This window comes from Neodiprion fabricii, chromosome 2, assembly GCF_021155785.1.
Source record: "Neodiprion fabricii isolate iyNeoFabr1 chromosome 2, iyNeoFabr1.1, whole genome shotgun sequence".
In the NCBI taxonomy this organism is placed as follows: domain Eukaryota; kingdom Metazoa; phylum Arthropoda; class Insecta; order Hymenoptera; family Diprionidae; genus Neodiprion; species Neodiprion fabricii.
In genome coordinates this window covers 1,919,708-1,945,000 of record NC_060240.1, presented here as the reverse complement: position 1 = coordinate 1,945,000, position 25,293 = coordinate 1,919,708, and the positions used below count along the sequence as shown (strand labels likewise).

The 25,293-nt window shown below is 35.9% G+C and overlaps 3 protein-coding genes across 10 annotated transcripts in view; 2 read left to right on the top strand and 1 right to left on the bottom strand.

Moving 5' to 3' along the window:
* Nucleotides 1–5,753, bottom strand: part of LOC124175771 (WW domain-containing adapter protein with coiled-coil homolog) — a 7,531-nt gene extending 1,778 nt beyond the window's left edge. The window contains exons 1-10 of one of the 5 annotated variants that reach the window (XM_046556276.1): nucleotides 5,576–5,753; nucleotides 5,330–5,363; nucleotides 3,896–4,133; nucleotides 3,228–3,313; nucleotides 2,947–3,027; nucleotides 2,235–2,436; nucleotides 1,294–1,632; nucleotides 789–1,012; nucleotides 438–597; nucleotides 109–335 (exon numbers count right to left, since the gene is read on the bottom strand). In XM_046556276.1, coding sequence (XP_046412232.1) covers nucleotides 109–335; nucleotides 438–597; nucleotides 789–1,012; nucleotides 1,294–1,632; nucleotides 2,235–2,436; nucleotides 2,947–3,027; nucleotides 3,228–3,313; nucleotides 3,896–4,133; nucleotides 5,330–5,363; nucleotides 5,576–5,616 — 1,632 coding nt within the window. In that variant the 5' untranslated portion in view covers nucleotides 5,617–5,753. Of the gene's footprint in view, nucleotides 1–108; nucleotides 336–437; nucleotides 598–788; nucleotides 1,013–1,293; nucleotides 1,633–2,234; nucleotides 2,437–2,946; nucleotides 3,028–3,227; nucleotides 3,343–3,895; nucleotides 4,134–4,438; nucleotides 4,784–5,329; nucleotides 5,364–5,575 lie in introns of those variants that run through there. The other 4 variants (XM_046556277.1, XM_046556280.1, XM_046556279.1 and 1 more) reach the window with 4 other exon arrangements.
* A 74-nt stretch (nucleotides 5,754–5,827) lies between these two features.
* On the top strand, nucleotides 5,828–15,661 carry LOC124175765. 4 transcript variants are annotated; one of them, XR_006869232.1, is made up of 10 exons: nucleotides 5,828–6,358; nucleotides 6,936–7,072; nucleotides 7,170–7,422; nucleotides 7,514–7,631; nucleotides 7,754–7,901; nucleotides 8,009–8,096; nucleotides 8,237–8,612; nucleotides 8,700–13,128; nucleotides 13,339–13,374; nucleotides 13,484–15,661. XR_006869232.1 is itself a non-coding variant. In XM_046556261.1 (10 exons), the coding sequence occupies exons 2-10, from the start codon at nucleotides 6,994–6,996 to the stop codon at nucleotides 13,486–13,488; spliced, it is 4,866 nt and encodes a 1,621-aa protein (XP_046412217.1). In that variant the 5' UTR covers nucleotides 5,834–6,358; nucleotides 6,936–6,993; the 3' UTR covers nucleotides 13,489–15,661. The 4 variants fall into 4 exon arrangements, 1 of the variants encoding a protein (XP_046412217.1); XR_006869233.1 differs by having other exon boundaries at nucleotides 5,834–6,353; XM_046556261.1 differs by having other exon boundaries at nucleotides 5,834–6,358; nucleotides 8,700–12,462.
* A 9,479-nt stretch (nucleotides 15,662–25,140) lies between these two features.
* Nucleotides 25,141–25,293, top strand: part of LOC124175772 (melatonin receptor type 1B-A-like) — a 40,684-nt gene continuing 40,531 nt past the window's right edge. Inside the window, exon 1 of the mRNA XM_046556282.1 lies at nucleotides 25,141–25,213. The gene's annotated coding sequence lies outside the window, so the exon portion shown is untranslated. The remainder of the gene's footprint in view (nucleotides 25,214–25,293) is intronic.

Here is a 25,293-nt window from a genome sequence, read left to right as displayed (position 1 = left end):
AGGATCAACAAAGAAGATAAAAAATAAATGTATCCTATGTGTTTTATTTTTTTTTATTTTTATTTCTATACCGTAAGACGAAGAAGAATTAATTTCACATTAACAAACCTGTTTCTCAAGGTTGTCAGCAGGAAAAGCACGCACGTGCTGCGTTAAATCCTCTCGGTAATGATTGGCTAGCGAGGGTGTGAGGGAAGGGGTAAGCGGAGGCTGCACCCTGGACAAGGCTTGCAGTCCTCCCCCGTTTCCTAGACTACTTAACGACGCCAGTGTCCCCAACCCTTGCAGAGAGCTGACACCTTGTACTCCAGGATTTGTCCCACCAGGACTTGTCACTGTGCAAAACGGTAACGAGAAAATAGCGATTAAAAATCTACCCACTATTCTTATTAACAAACTCTTTAAATTTCTTCTTTTCCTCAAAATTTCATTCTTACACTTTCGAGCATCGATACAGTCCTGCGTTTCCGAATGCGTCGGAGTGGGTGGTCCCTCACTTGCTACGTTTCCTGTAGTGTCGACTTTCAACGGAGCCATCACATCATTGCCACCGTTACCTCTATCGCTGCTACCTGACTGCTGTAAAATGGTGAATTTCTATGTTTTTCATTGTTTTATTTTATAATTTTTTTCAAAGACCAGAACCATTTTTTTACTCTATTAAAATCCGTCAATTCGAAGTGAATAGACGGATTCCTGGACCGATGGTATTGTGTTTCAGCGCTTGAATTTAACAACGATAAAATAAATCACGTCAACAAGTATCGAGGATCGGGTATTTCACTTACTTGGCGAGAGAGCATGATGGCTGTTTGTATGGTTTGGAGTGCTTTTTGCGGGGTGATGTCGGGCTGTTCTTTATTTCCAGTGATTTGTGACAAAAGCCTTGGTAAATTAACGAGGGAAACAGGTGGTCCTGGCGCATTACTGTTTCCCTGTTGTTGAGTCGGTGAACTAAGCTTTCCGGGTGTTTGTGGTGTAGACGGTGGGTGCGAAGTCAGACGAGGTAACGCTGAAGGAAACGAGAATTGTAATTCGTTCTTGAAGAACAAGAAATTTGTTATATACCTTAATCAATATGAAAATGGCACGCCAAAAAAAACGTACGAGTTATTCAATTCTCACACTACAGGTACGCTGTACTCCGACGTATTTTAATGTAAGAAGTTAAGGGCAAATAAACGAAGAATCGGGGTAATGCTGCGATTAAAATCATTGTCGATTCTAACGCAGATGGTGAATCGAAAGTGTTTATCTTGGGAGAAAAGGAGTTTGAAGTATGTAATTGCTCACCAGTTGCAAGGAGTACAGGCCCTTGTGGCAGTGTATCGTGAGTACTAGAAGTTAGGGGTTCCGAGGTGGGTGTGGAGTCGCCCGGCGAGATGTCCATATCTTGTGCCTGACGTTCCACTCCCACCTCTTCCCTGCAGGATTCTCTTTCCCTTTCGCGTTCCCTTTCTCGTTCTTTGTCACGTTCTCGTTCTCTAATTGAAATATCCTCCCTGCTACTACCACCGCTACTTCCGCCACACGAGCTCCAATACTCCCGTTTATCAGACTGCCGCGATGACTTGCCGTCCCGGACGTTGCTACTGCTACTATTTGATCTTGAGTTGGAATGTTTATCATGACCTAAAAACAACGCGGATCAAAATCACGAACCTCAGCCAAAATATTTTTACCATGTATGTTAGATTGTAACCAGCTTATCGTTAGTTATTTTTTTCTCTTTTCTTTCACAATCCAAATAATCTTGGCTAACTTTTTTGAGGATGAAAAACAAACAAGGATAAGTACACATCACACTGAGGGTTGTTACAGCGATTCACATTTTGCATGCTCTGGAAAATTGGAAAGATTAGCCTCATCAATGAAACTGTAACTTGCACAGGGATTAAACAACTTTCGTGGACCTAGGTTACGACATTACATCTATCCATTTTTAGTCCAATGTATTTGCTGAGACCAGGGGATATTTTATATGCCCTAATTTTGTCAGATAGTATCAAATTTTTCTGCAAGCTTTTTTCGTGCAAGCATGAAAAAACATCATTTTATAGTAACAAAAGCAAAAGTTATTGTTAATAGTTCAGGCATGAGGTCGTTCACATACATCGCACGTCACATTTCTCAATGAAAACCCCGGACTTTTTTTAGTTTTCTCCGGTTTTCCAGTGATGTAACAACCCTGTATTATTTTATCTCAAAATATCATTAAATTTTCTATTACTTACTTGACCTAGATGAATAATCGTTAGATTGACGTTGCCGACTGTCTGTCCGGACGATCCATTCTCTGGGTTTCTCCCATTGCGAGATTTCCGTCTTGCAATTGTAGTAATACTTTTTCCCAGATGAGCTCATGTGCTCCGACCAGTCCCCAAATCGAGCCGTTCTCTCCATGGCGCCACCACCTCGCTCATCACCCCGTTTGTCCTAAACATAGTGTTCTAAAATTTCCCGAAAAAATTGTATTTGACATCCTATTTGTACCGCAAACCCTTTTACAACTTTAAAAAATATTTCTTGTCAAAAACAACTGCAACATCCATGTTATGTTACATTGAAAAAGAAGTATTACTTCTATTTATATTCAATACTACTATTCATTGATTGGCTTTATTTGTTAAGAACTGAATTCTATTATAATAATGACGTTAAATAGACAAGAAGCAAAATGAAAATTTTAGAAATGGTCTGTGGTGTGGATTAAGCTTCGGAAAGAATTACTGATTAATTTAGAAAGATATTCTGAAGTTTCGCTTCATATGTTACAGCAGTTTCATTTTCCAAGTATTAGTTCAACTCGACAAATGATTGAAATTTAAAACGATGGCATGATAGAAATGAGAACTAATATTAATTACCGAAACATGATTGCACTGTCTCTGGGCGGTCCAATTTTTTTTTCTTTCTTTCCATAAATAAACCAAAGCTGATACTAACCTGACAGGAATTATGTGCTGGTTTTCGTTGAGATGCCGAATCTCGTGATGAATTTGACGATAGTTTTAAGGGATGTAAAATCTATCAATAAAAGAAACACATAAATGTTATGCAAGTCGTTGTACCTTGGAGAAAAGACAATTTCTATGTCATTAGATGCAAGTTGTAAATGAAAAACATCTGAAACCCATAGAATATTTTTAGTCGCTTTATTTTAGAAACATAAACAATGTGTCTGTGAATAGTTTATCAATAATATTGTGATCCTGTCTAAATCTCACCTCTGCGCCGCTCCTATCATGGTTGGTCCTGTGCTCAGAGTCCCTACTTTCACGGCTTCTCTTGTCTTTCGGGGATCGTGCACAATCTACACATATGCAAGCAAGCATGTTAGGGCTGAAAACGTTAAGACACAACCGTGTTTTTATACTGAAAGAATAGAATTATTAATTCCTGTAGGATGAGCTAATGATTGCCCGAAAAAAAGGATATGAAATAAAATTAAGAAAAATTTTTAAAACTTAACAATCATGCTTGCAGGAATGAAACGTTCATAACTCTTAGTGGCTCCTTCGAAACTCCATAAAAACTTCTCTCTCAAATATGACACAAAAAGATGTATCGGTAATTTATAGAAAACTGTAAGATACATGTCGCAAAGAACTTGAACTCGGGCCGATTAATGTTTGCAGTTTTACTGATTGAAAATCATTGTAAAAATAACTGAAAATCAGTGAAGTTTGTACGCGAATTGGTAAGATTGATCAGCTTTGAATATTTTTGGCAAGAAAAAATTGACCGACCAAAAATGCAAGTGACCAAAATTACTCCAATAATGTCAGTGGAACGATTCTAAACGCGGGGATTAAGTTTGTAAATTTAATTTGTTTCAAACTCTTAGTGATTGGTGGGGCTTGCGATGAAACGAGACGCGAAAATAACGACTGACCCGAATACTTGTCCCTAGAGGATAGCTTGTAGTCTCTGTTTTCTCTCTCCTTTTTGTAAAGAGGTTTCGCTGGGTAGCTACGAGGGCTATCGCGGTCCGCTCCCATCGCCATCCCCATGCCTCCTGCCGGACTGTACGAGTTACCATTTGGGGAATCGCGCATTCGCCCCTCGTATCGACTGTCCGACGACGTTGTCGACGATGAATAGCCGCCCTTCGAACTGCTATACTTAGCGTTCTGTAAGTGAAAATTTTCAAACGTAGGTTTTTACAATTACATTAGGCGGGGGAGGGAAGAAAAAAAATGAAGAGAATAAATGGAACATTATTTTGTACATCTTTTTTAAGGGTCAAGATTGCAGCAAATTCGTAACGTTCCAAAAACAAACAAAGGCTACGCAAGTATTTCCATAAACATTTGTTAGAAATGAAGAAAGAGAGAGGACAAAAAAAAAAGAGAACGTTATAAAGACAACAGAAGAGCGATCAACAAAGAGTAAAATTTTAGTGGTGACATTACATGGGTGAAAAATAATTCATTACTTTTAGCGATAACACGGCGTTAAATCATCTCTCGTTCGTCGAAACGGTCTAATATGAATCAGTTTTTTGACTTAAATAATCAACGGGAAAATCTGGATTATTGATTTTTTAACGAAAGTGAGGTTATGTTTACAGTCCAGTAAACTGATCGGTTTTCTTCAATATGATGGGTTTTCAGAGGTAATTGAAGATGATTTGTCCGATATTTTTCAGCCTGCTACAACACGAGACAATCGCAAAGTGTTTATTTTTTTCACTAAAGGTTCGAAACGTTTCGTATAGTTCGCGTAGAAATGGGAGATCGAAATTATTGCTCCATCACGGAAAATTTACATTTTTTTTTCCTTTCAGTGTCTCTTCCACATAGCCCATGGAAAAGCTTTCGATTCATACGAGACGAATGAAAAACATAAACACGATGTTAATGAGGAGATGAAAAAAGTATACATATAAATATTGTAATTATATTTTTGTTGCAGTATGAACGCGCGCGAGAGCGAGAGAGAGGGAGAGATAGAGAAAGAGAGAGAGAAAGAGCGAATGATGTACGAGAAATGAGAGAAAACGTATATTCAACTCGATGAAATGAATGAATAAGAGGTAAAAAGAAATAGTGAAAAATTGGGGGTAACGAAATATATCAGCTTTGTGAAAACGGAGATGAAAACATATGATAAGTTCGTACGGGAGATTGTGTCGGATAATTGTCACCGCGATGGTAAAATGGTCTGAAATGATGTTATTCCGCGAATGACTTGTCGATGAGAAATCGAACAAGGGTAACGACGATAATTAAATGTATGAAAAAATTTTCGTATGTCAATTTGTTGTTAGCTAATCCCCCGCAAAATCCCGCCCTTGAACGTGGGAGAATTACCCCCAGATATTTACCTGATAGGGATGGGCCTGGTGCTTTTCAAAGTACCTGTAATCATAAAAGGATATATGAATTATAAAAAGGTAACGGATTTATTTCCGTGATGAATTGTCAAGGAACGACGGCCATCCATCTCGGGAAAATTCACTGTGAATGGCGGTGGTGGAGAAGAGAGGTTCGAGTGGATTCGAGGTATAGTAGGTATGTGGTGAGTGAGAGGTTGGTTGTGTCAGAATCAAAATTTGACGGCGATGCCCTACCCATCGCTAATCCTTTGTGGTTTCCTTGCATGCATTACCATCAATGCAAGTGTCTGTGGGAAATTTGCGGCCTCGGAGGTTGCCTTTTCGTACGGTTAATGTCATAAAAACAACATTAACGTTTATTTAACAGTCAACTTTCTTCTACCCGGACGCCATGTCACATACGTGATCGGCCGCTGCTGTTGCCAGTTGACTTAGCCATTCGGTACGTGTCACGTCTGCAGCTTCTAAATGCTGTTGTACAGGCCATACAGGCTCTCGCTACTGGTCTCCCCTCGACGCATGTGTACGTATACGATTTTTATCTAGTACCCCAGACGACCGATCTGTATATAAACAGATACCGAATTATCTCATACGGTAAAATACGATAAAAATCATTGAGGATGCGCGGCATTCGCTGTGGCGGCATTTGCCCCTTATATTTATACTCGTTTTCAAAACTATTTGAGCTTTGCATGTGTCGGTGTATTAGCAGATATCCAATCCTCTAGGCTAACGCCGTCTTGCCGACGTATCGTAACCGGAAAGTGTATGTATGGCGGTGAACATCCGTGAACGCAGCGACAGACGGCGCTAGGAGTAGCAAACAAAACACGGAGTCGGTTGTTGGCGCAGTGGTAAAAACATGCAGAAGAAAACCACCGAAACGTGAAGGCGAACTGGGTACCGCCTGCGATGGAATTTGCCGTGGAAAAACGGAGTATATTTGTGTAATTAACGATGGGAATTCGATATGCGAAGCTCGCCAGTGGAGCCATCGAGTGACTCGTCGGTAAGGTACGGTTTGGTGCTTTTTCGCCTCTAAATTCTCAATCCAAGAGAAAACTCGGATGTAATCCCTGGTTTCATTGTTGATCGCCGTCCGCGACAACGCTCGCGCCTTCTATGGCGCAGTCTAGGGTATAGCGTGTCTGCGTTGCCAGGGATTGATGATGACAGCATAGCTTATTTACGTTTAAATAACACAGGGGGTTAATCCCCCGTTTACGCTTTTTACCTCGATCGATTTCTAGGCGTTCGTGGAACGATCGAAAATTTACGTCCTCTTTTCCACCTTTATCGTTGACGCCGAAACTCTTCTTTGTCAACACTTCACCTGCCTATCTTCCTACGTTCTTATCATTTCTTGCTTTATTTCCGGAATCGTCTTCTCGTCATTAATTCGGAATTTGTCTCCACTTAATGATTATGTGTAATATACACGTAATCGTGATTTCTTGGTATGTATGTATTTTAAAATGACCTGCATGTTACTGAAATAGTTTTTTAGATTGTATCAGAAACTTGGAAAACGATGTTTTTCTGGTATTAGAAATACCATTTCATTTCTATATTAGTAAAAATTTTATTCCAGGACACGCGCTCGACGGAAAAGGTGATCTGTCTATGATTGTAGATCTTAACATCTGAAAATGTCGCAACCAACGCAAGACACAGACATCACAAGTTCTATTTCACCCTTACTCCATGTCCAGGATCATGATGTCCGTGGTATGAAATAATGATTCCTACAATAGCGACAGACGAGTATTTAAAACGGACAACTTTTGATCTATATAATAATATTTCTATTGTCGTGTTGGTGCAGAGAAACTTGGAACCGGAAAGGGTGTAAAAAAATTATTGCAAAGAAAACCTCCTACCTCATTAAGTATGGAAACTGTGTATACGAACGAGGAAGAATTTCAACCTAATGGAGCTGTAAAACACCAAGGTTCTGAGCTCCTGAAATCCCTGGGCAAAAACTTTCCTTGGCTCGTTAAATTTTCAAGAGTCCTTGAGTCATCAGTTGGTAGCAAAAATGTCAAGCTGCTTGATCGTTTACTAAGTGTATATATAGAGTAAGTTTGTTAGTTGTTATTTACGATGTATCCATTGTGTTTTTTCCATCATATTTATTGTCTTAAAACTTAACAATCATTCAAATTATAGGAATATGTCACGCGATGTGAATAAGTGTTACACTAAGCCCCATAGAGCAGCCAAGCTAAAGGCTCAAATGAGCCAAACTTTGATCTTTTTTCATCTCTACTGGAAAAATATTAAAGAGGTAAATCTTGGAACAGGAGAGAATTTTTTATTTTGCAACCACAGAAATTACAGTAAATATTAATACGAAATCGTTGACGTCTACCATGCAGTGTGAATGATTTATTAAAAATTTACTTACAGAGAGTTGATGATCATAATCAATATTTGGATAAGATGTCAGAGATATTGGGAATGTATTTTGACATGGAGCTTAAGGCGTCTCGTAGAGGCAAAGATTTGGCTTCAAAAATTGCTGCCAAGCTACTTACGGCCATGTTCATATATCTGGGTCAGTCATGTGATTGTAACTTTCGATTAACTTTTGATAATTCATAATTTGATTTTTTATATTTTTTAACAAAGCTTCTATTGATGATCAACAAATTTATATTACAGATAATTCAGAAGAACATATATTCAGGGTTTTGTTGAGGGCCAAATTCATAACCAAAAATTACATTCAAATATGCAGTCCCATACTTACGTATGTATTATCAAGTTTTCTTATAAGAAAGAGTGAAAAAAAAAACCGCGTTGCGTGCGTATTATAGTTACAACGTAAGATTTAGACAACATTGAAGCATTATTCACGAAATTTTTCATAATTTCTTCTCACCTTTGCAGAAAATTGTTCGCTGGTTTATCCGGTCGCACAACAAGCATCACGGATGTGACTTATGTTCGTTACTTATTGGCTTTGAAATTATGGAAACGAATAAAGGATGACCTGCAGGAGAAGAAGAATATTAACGAATTGGGCGTTGCAATACTTGGTCAAAGAACTCCGATATCGAATACCGAGCTTGGAAAGATTATACCAAAACCGCCAGAGTGTCATAAGAATGGAACTTTGTGGTTACTGCAACCTAATTCATTTGATCTACGCAAAGCTTGCGACAGTTTTATTAAATATGAATTAAGCGAACACATTATTTCACTGCCAGATTCTATTGAAAGATTCAAAGTTATGGATAGCATTGACATGGTGCCTTCTGCGCAGGTGAGCTTTAATGACAGTAACGACAAGTTTGAGCCAATATTTTATTGACTTGAACAAAATTGAATTATTTGTACATTGTATTTACAGATCAACTTGGAATCTATTAACAGATTACAACAAGAAGATATTCTTCAGCTAAATAAATCTGTGGTTGGATTACAGCCTGTTAAAAAAGTGGTGAAATTGAGAAGGTTCATACCTTCCTTTCCAAAATTACTGCCAGGTGAAGTAGTGTTCATTGATTTGACAGCTGAGAATGATGAACAGAAGCAAAAAGAAAATGACAAACAGAAGAAGAAAAAAGAAAAAAAGAAGTTGAAGTGGTTGAAAGAAGCCGGTAAGAAATCAAAAATTAGGAAGGAACGCAAAATCCTTGATAAAACATGGATTGAAAAGGCTGATGCTCACAGTACAGAGGACAACAATGAAAAAACTGAGTCAAACTCAAATAACCAGCCAATTTCGGAAGATATAGTCACAGAAAGTACAGAGCGAACGGACAGAATATCGGTGAATAGCAATAGATTTGCCAAACGAGTGACTAAACTACATGCAGATCCCATTGGCGGGATAAAGCAGAAGAAAAATAAATGCAACGTTAATTGTAACGGGTGTGAACTGTGTAATTTGATGGGACAACTGCAGTATACGACTATTGATAAAATGGGAGATATAGAAAGTTCTGAAAACCTCATCACATCACAATCGTCGCCACTTAAGAAAGAAGATGCAACAATTTTTGTCCACACAACATTTGCCGATTGCGTAAACGAAGAACTGAAAGGTTCTGGAGCTTATAATATTCAAACTGTGTCAGAATCGTGTGGCTCTTATTATGGTAAGGATCAAACCGAACGAAAAAATGCTACAGAAAGCACGAAGCAAGAGCCGCACGATGTTATAGACGATAGTACAACTGATAAAAACTGTGATAATCTAATTACTACAATTACAAATACGTCTAGTTTTAATATTACTAGTGAAACTGAGAAGAAAAAGGACATTTTCGTCAAACGAAACGTTCCTTCATCAAATGTAAAATCAGAGGCTGGTCACACGACGGAAATTGACGCGGCAATACCTTCGAAAATTTCATGTAAAAATTCACAGTATATTTCGAACGTTCCTGACGACACGAAAATGAAAAAAGGTAGTAATGAAATTTGCATTGTGTCAACTACAGCTTCGATCTTTGGCTGTGGTACAGAGGAACAAATAAACGTGATATCTGGATCGTCAATCGAACCTGCGAAACAGGAGAAGGAACGTGATCTGAATATGGGTGATAATAATAAATCGTACACAAAAGAAATCGCGACGATTTTCAAGAAATTAGTTTCAACTTCAAAGAAGACTAAATCATTAGATGTGGGTAACGATAACTGTAAAAACGGGGTTATCGAGGCTGTCCACAACAAATTGCAAAACAGTTTAATTCATGCTCTATCTTTGGATGAAGTTATCGAGGTAGGGAAAGATGATATTGATTCTCAGTCCGAGGATGACGAAGCGAAAGGATATTGCAGCAAATCAATGGATCAAGGAAGAAAAGTGCAAAATTTTCACAAAGAGTTGCTCTGCAGTGAGGACAATGATTTTTTTCAAATACCAGGTATACATCTGTGCGACGATCTTACAAATAACAATGACGTAGAAAATTTTGGGGATAGTAGTAAAATTGATGAATTTGAAAACATTGACATATTGGACAGCATTTTGAACGGCAATATGAGCATGCAAGATATCCTTGAGGAGCAACAACACTTGTCCATGACATCTGGTAGCAACGAAACATCCTCCTCCAACGTGATGGGATTTTTCACGGAATCTCTTAGGCAATCACAAACTGCACAGTCGGTTGGCGAAGATTATGCAATAGAGGAGGCTTCCTGCTCGGATGAAGTGCCCAAATCGTTGCCAGAAGGCAGCCTGGGCACAATTGGCATTCTCAATTCCCTTCTAGATTCGGATTTGACAAGCATGGATTCTCCTTCCAGTGATTTTATGTATTCTAATGTACAAACAGTCGATCCTAGATTGATCAGGAGGACACCTACGGCAGAACAGAGTGCGTTTTTAAACGATTTCAGCACAGTGTCGGATTTGTTCTCTCGGAGCGAGCATTCGTCAGCTGATACTTTTCGGCCACTCGAGTCTCTCGCTAAAAAAACCAAGGACCAGTTGTTCCTAGAACAAAAAGACGGTCTGAATTGCACGGACCTGGAAGAGTTTGGACTAAATAGCAGTAAGCGAGCTGATTTTGAAATGCCTGTGCTTGAAGAAGAGCTGATTCACCTACCACAGCATGCGTTGATCGACGACACAATAATAACACAGATATCTACTTCGACCCGCGAATCGCACGTGACCAATCGGTCTGAGATTGATAATTTAAACGACGTCAAATCCACGCTGCAATCATGTATTGGTTCTCATGAATTCAACAACATGCAACCGCTGGCAGAGAATAGTTATGACTATTCAAAATTGAATCATTTCAAAGACTTTGTGTCGTTTAAACTTAAAGACATCATACAGCATTCGCCAGACTCGATTGATCAAAGCGAAGATTTACCCACGAGCACACTGACGGATTTTACTCCTCCTCATAGCGTCGATGCTCCTCAATCGCCATACACTTTTGCCTCGTCATCGCCACCTGTACATGTTCAAACAGTTCCTTACTCTCCTACACATTCCATTGGCGAATATCGCCATCAGATATCCACAAACATGTTGATGCCTCCTCCGAGCAAGTCGCAACTATCTTGTCAAAATACCTTGACACCTCCTCCGACTCCGCAACAGAGTCAAAATCCATTGAGCGAAACTCTCGGTGAGCAGCAGTCGCAGGCAGCTTTCGCTATCGACGGAAATATACGCGAGGGTGCAATTTGTTACTTCACCGTCAAATCACAATTATGTTCGGCTGCTGACGCCAGCGACGACGATCTTCAAGAACAAAACTTATGCATGCAGAGTAAAATTGCGACGCAACACGTACAGCCCAAAGTTATGTATGTCACTCGATCTAAGAAATGTGCCAAATCGAGAACTCGATCGACCAAAATTGAGGAAGATGAAACAGTCAAGCGTAATGAAGACCAGTCTTTGCACATGTCGCAGGTTCAAGTCGCCCTGACGAGATTACCCGCAGATGAAATTAAAGGCGAAGATAGCAGAGACCAGCGTTTACTCAAGAGTCATTTTATTGTGAAAAAGGAGGGGGACATTCCATTTGGCAAACAGCTGAAAGCTCCACAACTGCAACGTATTGATTTGACGAAACTGAGCATAGCCGCTGCACAGAAGAATAACAAATCAGTGTTGATAAATTTGAACGGCAAGACAAAGCCGGCGTTGATGTTTGAACGAAATACCGTGCAGGGTGAGAAGTTGTTGAAAAGTATGAACACCGACCCTGTCAGCAGTCGTCATATCGTGTATAAATTGACGCCTAACATTACACCTGCTACCTCGAAAGATAAGCCATATTCTAAGCTTCCTAAAGTTAACTTTACTGTACAAAATCGTACCGACGATGTTGTCGGTAAATCGCAATCGACGGCTGCCAGGTCTGTCAGCAGTAATACAGGGACACAGCAAGATCAGGTTCAGAAGATTATAAAACCGCGGTCTTACATGAGACGAGGTGTTACAACTCAAGCTATCCAGTCTGTCAAGGAGCTCAACGTCAGGAAAACTTTCACTGTTCACAACACGGAAGAACCATCTCTGAAGAAACGCAAAATCACTACAAAATTGATGCCGTCGTTAGAAAATGAAGGCATTATTTATACGGTTAATCAGCCAAAGCCACAAGAGAAGCATTCAAACGTTATCAGAAGAGGTAATTTACAATTATATTTATTTTTTTCCAGATTAACGGTTATGTCCGTGTCAATTTTTCTTAGCTGTTACATCCGTGGCACAATAATCAGCTTTGATACAAAATTTACAACTAAATCGCAGTTGTGTGAATATTTTTATTTGCTTTGTGTATCTGGAACCAGAAAACTTTGCTTTGATATCACGAAATTGATGTTTCCGAAAAAAAGTTGTTAAGATATTCAACCGGCGAGTAAAAATTCTTACATCGGCGTCAATGAAAACGTTTAACGAAAGTCAACATTCATTCGTCAATGAAGAACTGACATCTACATCCATGAAGATAAGATGTGCGATCATCAACGAAGATATCTTTGTGCATATTGCATTATTATTCTGCTCTTCTTTCATTGAGTATTTCGTACAAACCTGCATAATTTTCTGCTTTACCTTACGGTAAAAAATGAATGCAAGCTAATAACAAACATTTCATAATTTTCCAAAAATCATGAGCAATTTCTTTGGTATGTTCTTTCACTGATAAAATTCGGTTTAGAATTTAGATTCATACACATTTATAGGTGAGTAAAACTACAATTTCAATTCAATTGAAAAATTTATTTTTGAAGATTATATTCGAAATAACAATCATAAATTCATCACTTCTGGAAGATGAAGCATGTAAAAGGTAAGGATATGTTGTAATAAAGTTGATACACTTGTTCAACTCTATTTTTTATGAAACAAGAATTTGCGTATCAAGAATAATGTAACTCAAAGTTATGAAAACATGTCTGTTTGATTAAGGATTTAGTGATGTAGTATTACAAAAATTGAAGGATAACTCATATATGTCATTATTTAAACATTAATTTTTCCCTCTTTTTCTTTCTTATAGAATTCAGTCGGAGAGATAGAACGAAGAAAAAATTTGGTGAGTAAATTTCTTGAAGTGTTAAAATTTATCATTCTTGTCGATTTTCTTTCGTTCCAGGAAAACTAGTGTACAAGCGTTACAATTCAATCTGTCTTTATTCTTTTAGTCTGACGGAATAACTGCCTGCACGTTTTACCATGCAGCAGTAACAGCAGCCGTAATACGAAAACACGTAATCGAACCAGTGAAAATACGTAAGACTTACATGATTATAGTTATATTTTACAATAAATCACAACCGTCGGCTGGAAGGTATGTATACGTTATATACCCATGTACATATATTTAAAATTGAAGAATTTGTTGAAGAGTATGATAGAAAAATCGACATCTATATATGGCGACCATTTCCGAGATCAGTTATTATTATTATTATTATTATTGTGTACAGGGATTTATTTATACTTGAAATTAGTTTTTAAATTATTTCATTCTCCCGACAGCAATAACATTAACTTTACCTTTGCTCGTTGTTTGATTGTTTCTCCATTTATTGCTTTATCTGTGAATTGTGAGAAGGTGACGAAAGTTTTTTTAACAGTTAATCGTTAATCGCTATACTCTTGCTACATGCATACATGTAACACAAGTGCGTCACTCGATTTTAATCATACAGCATATATTCACTAATTTACAATGTCATACAAAAACATGTGATATAAATTAACTACAGTAATTTCGATCCCTCCTTTATTATCAATCAATTGTTACATTCTTGACGCGTATGTATTATATTTTTATTATTTCATCGTTCGCCATGCAATTTTGGTACAAAACTATCTAGAAATGGTGATTCGTTGTCGTTTGTTCGTAAAATGTCCAATCTATACAATACGTACGGTAAGAAACTATTTCGCTTATTTGTAAATATAATAGTTGTAAATAGAAAAATGAACGAGACAGTGAAAACGTAACGTGTATCTTGTGATTTTATTGATGATCTCTTACAAAACAATTTAGACTTCATTTGGTTTTTACATTTTAAGTAATATAACTGATAACTGTATGATACGCATTGCACTGAATTTGTATATTGTATATATACTTGTAAGTGTATACGAGTGAGTGCAAATAGTAATTTTAATTTTATCGTCATACCCGTATATTATTATTATTATTGATATACTGACATGAAATCACGGAAGATATTATTACAAAGTAACTGATGCTGCTAAAAGTCATTCCAGAAAATAATAGTAACAGTAATATTATTATTAAAACTGTTATATTCTGTTAAAAAATCGGTGTCATTAGTTTATCCGAGAATTCAGAATCAATCAAATAACATTTAGCATATATTTACCTCCCCTGCAAGTTTGCCAAAATCGATTGAATCTGATATACAACAATTTTCTTTGAGTTTCATTTCATCTTCACTTATGCGGAAGATTTTATTCCTGTAAACGTAAACGTAAATGTAACGAGGAAAAAGTCATACTTGAATTACCTGAGTTCAAAAGGACATACGTAGATTAAGTGCGTTTAATAATAGTAATAATAATAACAATATTAGTAATAATGATAATTTTCTGGGCATTTATACCTAATATTAATTACTGTTATGAATTTGATATTTTGCCATCGGTGTATGTGTATTTGTACATTATAGTATAATATGAGGCAAAGTCCACAATTTGAATGAATTGCACACGTTTTCTAAAAAAATTCCCCAAAAAAGAAAAAAAAATCAAATTCATTTAATTTTATATAACATATATATTTTGTATATTTTTTTGAATTTTATTTAACATCGATAAACTGTCAAAGAAATTTACCAACGTCGCGTTAAACTTATAATTTCTAATTATTTTTAATACAATTTCATGTTTCAAATCGAAATTAGCAAGCAATAATTTGCAACGTGTGATGCATCGTTTTAAGTTTTGGTTTTTTCTCATCACTTGCGTATTTATTGGATTTTAAAGATTTTTTTTATAGCCAATTCCATGATGACAATGAAATTAATTGAAGAAATAGAACGCGTGTCCAGTCATTGTTAACATGTCCTAGAAATTTTTATATATTATTATTTTGTATCTATATTATTTCCCAGTAGCAAATTATTAGGAAAAAAAACGAAAAATATGAAAAAAGAAAAAAAACCCAAGTACAAGTAATAAGTAATAAGGTTTAATATTGTAACGTACACCGCTGCATAAAGAAAGGAATGATATCGAATAAACTTTGTACACTGTTATAAAACTAAAACAAAAAAAAAAAAATCAGAAAATCATACAACACTGGCGAACAGTATGTAATTTTTTTTATTTATTTTTTTTCACAAGTAACTAGCACACTTTAACTTACAATAGTGACAGCTTTTGTAGTTTTAAATGTTCCGACGCGTTTTCGCTTAATATTGTCAACTACGCATCGATCATTCCCTTGCCATAAAAAATTGTTGAACCATTAATTTTGACTAGAGAAAAAAGTCAGAAAAAAAAAGTAATACCATTTTAAGTACACTAATTACGAATATTTGAAACTATATCTCTTATTCAATATCGGCTGATACGGTAAAACTGGTAGTTGTTTAATTCATACTCATACCGTAATACGTAAGGTAATATGTTGTCCCAATTTTTGTAATGACACAGTACAAATGTAACGCTATAATAACAGGTAATACTGTTCGTTGTCGACTGATTTATCCCGGGCAGTGAATTGTTGAACCATTGTCAACTACCGAATGAGGGATAGCTTGTTGGTAGTAGTAAACATTGCGCATCGATTGATATTATCAAAAATGATACGAGACGATGAAAAGTTTTCCAAACATACAAATTTTTTTTTTTAATTATTTTTTTCATGTCAGATTATCGATTTAGTTTTTCAAATCAAACGTAACAATCTTTACGTTTTGCTATCGAAGGTTCATTTTAAATAAAATATGTATCTTTTACTATCGCTGAGCTTGAAAAAGTTTTTTTTTTTTTTTTTTTTTCTCATATATCACCCACCAAAATTATATTAAAGAAACGAATAGAAAATATTAAATACATTACATTATAATATGCAATGAAATGATAATAATATTTGCTGGGCAACCGTTCAGTATTTTTCATATAACTATATACTACCAATAATAGGATATAAGCAGGAATGCATACCTAATACCTATGTCTGTAATACTACTCTAACAACTCACCAAATGTATACATAAATTTTTCTCGCGTTAATCGTGTGTCACTTTATCCAATCCACACATGCAAAATATTCTTCAATAATATACCGTTACATTAGAAAGCGTGATGATTACTAATTTGAAAAATTGAAATATATAATTATTATATATATATATATTATAATATGACGAATACCACGCATATAATATTATCGTTGCGTTTCATGTAGGTACAAAGTATAATTATAATAATAATAAGTGTCATACCTAGTATTATCTTAGTTTTTCCAAACTGTACAACACTGAGACTGAAATGTAAAGAATAATATGCCATTTTTGAATTAAGAACAAAAATTAAAAAAGAATAAAAAAATACAATTATATAAACTGTAGTTAATTAGAGAAAAAGGAAACAAAAGTGGAAACTATTCCACCGAATTATTTGTTACGATTTATACATAGAGTTACGACTGATTCTCACGTCTAAGGATTAAACAACAGTAATATTCGCATATATTCCCAGATGGTTAACGGTATAATACACATATATATAATAAGCAAGAAAAAAGAAAATACAGAATCAGAGTAAACTGAAACAAAAGTGTTTTTCTTTCATATAAAATAAAAAAAAAAAAACTTGCGAAAATTATGTCGGATTATGGTTCAAACGTATCGTCGTGCCAGCGAGTAACTTTCTCATAAATATCAAGAGTATCCCATGGCGCGAGTAATTCTTCCTTTTGTTGAGAGTCGAGATCGCAGTTGGTCTCATTGTCAGCTGTATTGTTGTTTTCGACATTATAGGAAAAAATCGAGTAACTCGATGGAATTACCTCGGTTAATTCGGAAACATTGCTATCTTCGATAATACTTTGCTGAGTACAGGGATTGAAATTGTCTTCAGTTATATCGATATTATTATCTCGAAGTGATAAGCCTCTGTTAGCGATGAGCGAAGGCATTTTCATAGAACGCTTACGATGTTGACGACGATTGCTGTTCAGTTTACCGTATAAATATTCGTCGCGAGTTATGACTCTCAAATTATTAACCATCTGCTTCCGCGTTGCATGATCGTCTTTCATAAAATTTAACCGTTCCCAACTGCTTAAAAAAATATCGCTTTGAATGATTGGCGCGGCAAATTGCAATTGATTTTTTGAAAGTCCCGCGTTATTTCCGCGCTCAATTTTGTTTCCGTTTTCCTCTGCGCGGTCCTGCTGTAGGTGATTATCTGTGATTATCGTTAGTGTTTTTTTTTCAGGCTGCAGACAATTGTTTGTCGCTGGCTGTGGCGGCTTCGACACCGGAAAGTATTCGGTGATTTTTGACTGAATTAAATTTCCGAGGAAAACTCCAGCGTGTCTTCTCGTTGAATAATCAACCTCGATGCTTATGGGGATTGAATATTTTGATAACGTAATTGGCAGCTTTGATTTTGCGGAACGTCCACTAATCGACTTACGTTTCGTCGTAGCCTTAATCTGATCCTCATTATTCGTGATCTTCTTTTCCGGCAACGTGAAGTTGGCTATTGAAAATTTTTTCAAAGGTTTGACGTTCTTAATCATGTGGGAGCTTGGTATCAGTTGTACACTCTTCTTCATCTTTTTCTGAGGTTCTACTTCCGCAGTGTCTATAATTAACGTTTGATTGTGAACATCTTTATTCGGATCCGATTTCAATTTCACCACCTCGCTGCACTCCAGACGCGAATAAAATTTTTCAGGCTCCTTTCGAACAATCAGAGATGCAAGACTATCGTTGCCCCCAATTTTATCGAGCCCGGTTTTCGCCGGTGTCGAACGTTTCCCGAACCCTTTTTTTGTGTTCAAACAAGGATGAACGATGCTCTCAGGAATTGAGTAAGAAGAAATTTTTATCCCTTTTGACGTTTGTCGCACTTTTGAACGATTATCGGTACACGAACAGGTATGATACCCGCGTTTCGTTTCAACGTTCAATTTCGATTCCTTAGAATTTTTCAATTTATATACCGAAAATTTCTTCCCCGATTTCTTTGATACGTTATCATTATTTTCCCCAATCTCATTACTGCCGGATTTAGTACCTTGTCCTGCAAGTTCCCTCTTCTTATTTGTCTTTTTAGAAAACTCGCGATCTTCACTCTCAAACGACGAGATTAAATTCTCTCGATTCGTCGATATGGTCGGGATCTGTTTTACATCTATTACCTCAATCTTCGGACGACTGTCATTTTTTTTCACTAGCTTTGAGGTCTTGGCTACAGTGCTTGTAGTTAATTTCTTGTCCCGAATTTTATCCCGGTCTTGCATTGAATTGAGCACAGGGTCAAATTCGTAGGGATCCGGATTAGATCCTTCGATCTGTGTTTCTTCACCGAATTCCTTCAACGTAAGATCGATCCCTTCAGCGAAAGAATTCACCGCTCGCTTTATCGCGTGTTCATTCTTATTAGTCCTATGGCAAAAATTATCATCCTTGCTCTGCACTGCAGTCTTTGAATTACCTGCAGCTGCAAGTTCAGACTGATCATGACCTAAGTTTTCGGTAAAACCTTCGATTTCGTTTTCTTGATTTCTATAAGCTGCAGGGTCAACATTTTCGGTCCAAAATCCATGCCGAGAATGTTGATCGTGAGGTCCGGCCGATAAATATTTCCTCGAAGTTTGAAGCTTGTAATGTTTTTTCACTATCTGAAAACTCTTTTGAGCAATAGTCTTCCACATGTTTTCGAATTTAGCCTCGATCAACATGCCGACAAGAGCCTTGTACAGTTTTAACTCTCGTCGATATTTCACTATATCAGTTATGCGACAGTTTTTTTTCACACCCCACAAAGTAGCGCCCCGTAAACTTGGCCGCATGTCATTTCTAAGGGATCTTTCGTCTTCGCTTATGTAGTTGGACGAACAGTTAATAATTGTTTTCGTACTTGTGGATGGAATTTGACTGGTTGAATCAGGCATTTCAGCCGCCTGTCCATTATTATCAAGCGAATTGCTCGCAACTGGCTTTTTAACGCTTTGATTACTTTTACCGGCAATCAGTGTTTTGAAAAACTTGCGCATGTGACCCGTTTTCGGTCGTTTCACCATCGGCAACATTTTTTCTAACACGATCACATGTATATTCAAGTATACCTGAACACGTATAATTATTTTACACACGCGATGAAACTTCTATTGCAGGTATAATAATGAAACCGAGACGAAAACGTTGGAAACACGATAAACTTTAAGCGTAAGAACAACAAGAATCACCCGAGGAACACACAGAAGTGCGGTTTTCGTGACATAGGTGAAAGACGAAGCGTACGATGTTTGTTTTCGAAACGAAGAGACAATTCGAAGAGAGGTCACGCCGCAGTTTAGTGACAACACTTGATCCGCACGAATCATGGATCGAGCTGAAGATTATAATGGGTTTTGTGAAAACAGGTATGTTTAAATAATAAAAACCACCACAGCAGTTTGAGGCTATACGTTATTTGTTCAATTATTTATTGTAAAACAACAACTAATTAATGTCAAGGGATTGAGAACATTCTTTTTTCTTTCATTCCTTATTGACATACAAAGTTATACGGTAAGACGAATTTTTTTTTCTTTTTTTTTTTTCTTTCTTACTTCTGACAAATAATTTCTTTTTGACATTTCATTCTTCTTATTTTATTTTCTTTTTTCTTTTCTGCAACTCGCTTGTCGTTTTTCCATATAAAAATAATTACCATCGTACGCCATATATGTGTATGTATATCATATGTATTAATGAATACTTAACGTATAGCTGTTCATGAACACAAGAATTTTACATCGATATATATATATATACATACCTATATATATATATGCGTACAATCGTGTGTACTGTTTATAACCAGTATACATGTGTAGTATGTAGTACGTGGCTGCACATACAAAAAATTACAAAATTTTCTTATACCAATAATATAAGTTCCATGAACTGCAGTACAAGGTACAAGTATTTATGAATTATGGGTACTCTACGAACAGAAATTAATGATAACTTAATTTTACTATTAACTAGAAGTATGCAGGTCATGATTTCTTTTGTTTTCTCCTTTTTTTTGCTTCTTCTAATTTAATTTATCCATTTATAGTTATTATTTGCTGTTGGGAATTCTAAAAAATAACTTCATTGATTTAATATGTGTGTTGAGTTTATACTTTCTTTTTATATATTTCTCGTTTTCTACAATGTATAGCCTTGATATGCGAACTGCGTCTATGTCTATAATATTACTTGTTATAATAGATATTATTAATGAAATATATTTTTTATTGTACGAGCGTACTTGTGGATATATTGTGTACGACTTCAATGAAGCTGAACTACGTGTGTGTTTGGCAGGTTTCTATTATTCAAGTTATACTAGGTTTGTATGGATACATTTATTTTATGAGTATGCTCTCTCTTAGTCGAGATACTAGCTGTAAAACATGCCTGAAATTATTGTTAAAATTATGACAAGTATGATCAAAGTAAATTAAAGAGAGAATGCAAATCAAAGAATAATAATCCGGAGTTTACGAACAAATTTTCATATCTCGAGCAGTATGAAATCGATACAGAAATGACACGGGAAAGTTTGATTTATATTGAGCAAACTTGAAATATCGATAAGTGAAACGAAAGCAGAGGGAATAAATAATTTTTTTTTTATGAACCTGAAGTTCGATGACAAGAAACATACATAAATAAATAAACTAACGGCTACGCATGTTATAACTACACAATAAGGAACTGAACTAAAATTATCAGACTTCTGGGTTTTCTTTCAATATCGTTAAGGTGCAAAAGGTGCAAAATTATCATACTTATTGTTGAGCATTTCAAATTATAAATATCGTGAATGAGGTTAATAAGTTATTATTCATTGGTAACGGCATCATGGTAATTTGTGTTTTGAATAAATATGTGATGTAGTATTAACGCGTACATGTGCCACCTTACAGAACAACGATCGAGTCTCTCTATAAACGTATAATTAATATAAATAATGGCTAAAATATAACTAGCAGGTGATGGTTGAAACCGAAAAAATAATTCTGTTTGCCTAAATAAATATACGAATACGTGTACAAACTGAATTATAAATTTAAACTTCCTGACAATAAGAACTGAATTATATTATGCTTTTTTAATTGAAATTTAAAAAATACCAGTATAGTACTGAGATCAATACATGGTCGATATACGTTTACAAGTAATGCAAAATTGGTAAAATTATTTCGATACACGTGAATTTATTGTAATAGCGATCCAATTTACAGGATTACTGACTTTTATCCAACGAAAAATGAACAACGGTCAAGAAAATTAGACAAGCAATACAGTGATTCAATTCTCATTGGCTAAGATTCAGTTGCAAGAATGATCGATATAAAACTTGGTTAAAATTGCCTGTAAAAGTTTACGGTGTGATCGTCGGATACACCTAATAACGATCACTCGCAGAATTATACGGGAATGAAACTTGTTAAATTATTTATTATGGACTAGACATACTACTTTATCAATACTTATCAAGCTCAATTGAAACGCGCTTTTCAACCCATTAAGAATTCAATGTATTAAGATAATTAAAAAAAAAAAAAAATTATATAAATAAGATTTAGTTTTTCTTAGCATGATATGCGATATCTTCAGTTCTATAATATACGTGGTAACTGTTTGTCTATTACGGCACAAATTCATTCATAAAATTGATACAACGGTTTTCTGCTTCCTAAACACGAGGTTGCGCACACAACAGATGTAATATGGTAATTGCATAATATTGTTTTCAACTTGACAAGACTATCGTCGATCTGTCTATTTGTCTGGAAAGCATAACACTACGTCTTTCTACGTCCCGCTATCCCAGATGAATAGTTTTCACTGATTATTGCGACAGGGAAGGTTGTTTTTTTTGTTTTGTACATAATTCTGGAAGCTATTATTACTTTCGGTATTTGACACGTGAAATAGTTTTCTAGAATATTGATATTAAATGGAATGAGTTATCGCTGAAGAAAGAATGAAGAAACGTAACGCAAATATCATTTCAACTTGTCTACAAAATCTATCCGGTTTATAAACTGTGAACTTATCACTGACAATTCAAAACTAATCTAACATCAATACCTTCCTTACTCATTACAAAGTTTACAGGCCAACACGCAGCCTTTGCGATCTTATTATATTCTTCGAATGAAGTCAGCTGATCACATCTTTCCATCTATATCTTCTCTCCTTATAAATACACAACATCAAAGACGACACGTTTCTCACATATTGGCTGCTCATTTTCTCATCACGATCATTCCTTCTCTCTTCTAAAATTGCTAAGGATACCAAAAGCATTGGTTATAACAAATTTTTACTATCTGACTTGTGTCTGCTTTGTTTTTAATGTTGTTGACTTGAGATTTCGATTTTCTTTCCTCGTTATTTTCCAAGAAAGTTTATCGTTTCGAGACTTACCTTAATTCACTTGACTGCGATATCAACAAAACGTGACACTAAGTATGGCCCGCTGCTTTTCTCTTGCGTTTACTCTCTTTATGAAAGTATGAAAGAAGCATTTGCTGCGCTATCATCTTGGCTTCCAAATTTTCAAATGTAGTCTTTTCATCGCCGTTAACTGAAAAGCACATCCGTGGTTAAGGAAGCGGTTAATTCAAACCACTGTTAAAGTCATGCAAGTTCAATATAGATTCTCACAGCTTCTATCAAAGAATAAGTTTGATTAAAATAGTTAAGTGAAAGTGAAATAGTAGCAAAAGGAACTAGTAAATCTTAACATTTTGTTAATATTTTATACCTCCGAAAGATTTTTTGTCTTCAAAAACAAACGTAGTATTTAAAACATGCAGTGAGGGTAGGAAACAAAATTTCAAATAAATTCAAAACACATGCGATACATTTAGCAGATAATACCAACACGGAGAACATTGAAAGTTTTTGCTCAGCAAGATTCACACAATAATGGTCAAACTTTGTTTTTTTAATCATTGCTAGGATGCTATTTTTTTTTTTTTTTTTTTTTTTTTTAATCGTGAACATCTCTACTACACCGATAGAGTGAAATAAACTGGCAAACTAATAGTTTCCTCTTACTCACGGCAGTGTGTATCCGCAGTGTGTTGTCAGTAAAGCATGAGTCGATAAGTTGGATCCGCAAATTGCTGCTCGAAGAAGCACTGCTGTTAGGTGTATTATTCGAGGTATCCCGCACGTCTTAAAGTCTGTTGGCATTCATTCGAAAATGTTATTTCAAGAGGAAAAAAAAAATAAGTAAATAAATAAAAATACAAAACAAAGAGTATCTAGAATCATTTTTGGTCTGATAAACGAGTGACGGAACGACATTGGGAAAGAACAAACAATGCTGGAAATAGTATAACACACCTAATTGCAACATTTCTTCAAGTTACTAGCTTGAATAATACCTAAAAATGATTCATTGATATATTCTCATATTCATATACCTACTAAATGTCGCTTTTTTTTCCTTTCTTTCTTTCGCTACATGACGTTTCTGCGCAGTGTTTGCCATTTTGAGGTATAAATTTAGCTAGAGTTTTGTTGGGTGAATCGAGATTAATCGGTGTAAGAGGAAAATAAGTGAAGTGTAAAGGGAACTGACGATGGAAGTATTTACACAATCCTAGACGGTGTTTTTCATTTTATTTGAATTCTCACAAAGGCTGTTATTCTTACACAGTGTGTAATTTTTTCCTCTTATCGAATACTTTTATTCTTTTTGCTTGTATATTATTTTTTATTTCTTATTGTCTTTTTTATTTTCATATTCACTATTCAGAGTACGACTCAGTTTTATATTATATAATAATACTATGTCATATAAAAAAAAAAAAAATAGCACCATATACCACCTTTAGTACTTATTAATTATGTACTTGATTATCGTGTACAAGATATCAAAATCACAGTTTTCTATTATCCTGGGAAGATAATACGTTTATATATATATATATATATTTCGTTTGTAATATAGCATTCTTAATGCACGTTACAAACGGCTCCTCGAACCCTAAGCTGAACCCAAAATTATGGATTTTGTAATAGTGACCGTTGATTCGAATAATTTTTGAAAATAGCGTCAAGACAAGGGTCACGCATCCTATACTCTGAGAGGGGACATTTTACAGGCTGGCTAATGAAATATATTTATTATTGTTTATTTTTCATTTCAAGTATATGGGACAACATCGCGGGAGTTCTGAGGAAAGGTCGAGGAGCGTGAGGCTGAAATCGTGATTGGAACACGTTACGGGGCTACGAAAGAAGCGTCAGAGTCACGCCGCGAGGGAATAGGAGGGGGATTCCCGTCGTTGGCCTTATTTCGCTACACTAACGCCTTATTGCATCGCGTACGCGAAGTCGTGACTACGCCACGGACGATTTCTGGAGGATCGAGTGAAATACCAGAAATACCTGATCGAAGAGCCAATAAGAATCGGGCAATATTGCGAATCGTAATGGCGGATTGTTCGAACTTCCAGCTACGCTACGCTACGCGGAGTTAGTCACTCTTGTGTTTGATTCCGGTAGATTAGACCTACTCCGTGGATTAGACCCTTGGTTGGGAAATTGAAAGTTTCGAGTTTGAAAAAGTTACAGTAAAGTTGTCTGTTACAGCGAAGCTACCTTTTATCGATACGAAGAATTTGGTGGTTTTCTCGGCGTGGCTTTATTACGGTAAGCGCTGTTGATTTTCTGCGAATTAATTTAGATGTGAATTAGATCGGCACACCGATTCACGGTTCGACATTTTCAAA

Coding starts and splice junctions, on each gene's coding strand:
- LOC124175765 (XM_046556261.1), top strand. CDS start 6,994: ATGTCGCAACCAACGCAAGACACAGACATCACAAGTTCTATTTCACCC. Junction 7,073..7,169: donor CCAGGATCATGATGTCCGTG/GTATGAAATAAT, acceptor GTGTTGGTGCAG/AGAAACTTGGAACCGGAAAG. Junction 7,423..7,513: donor TTACTAAGTGTATATATAGA/GTAAGTTTGTTA, acceptor TTCAAATTATAG/GAATATGTCACGCGATGTGA.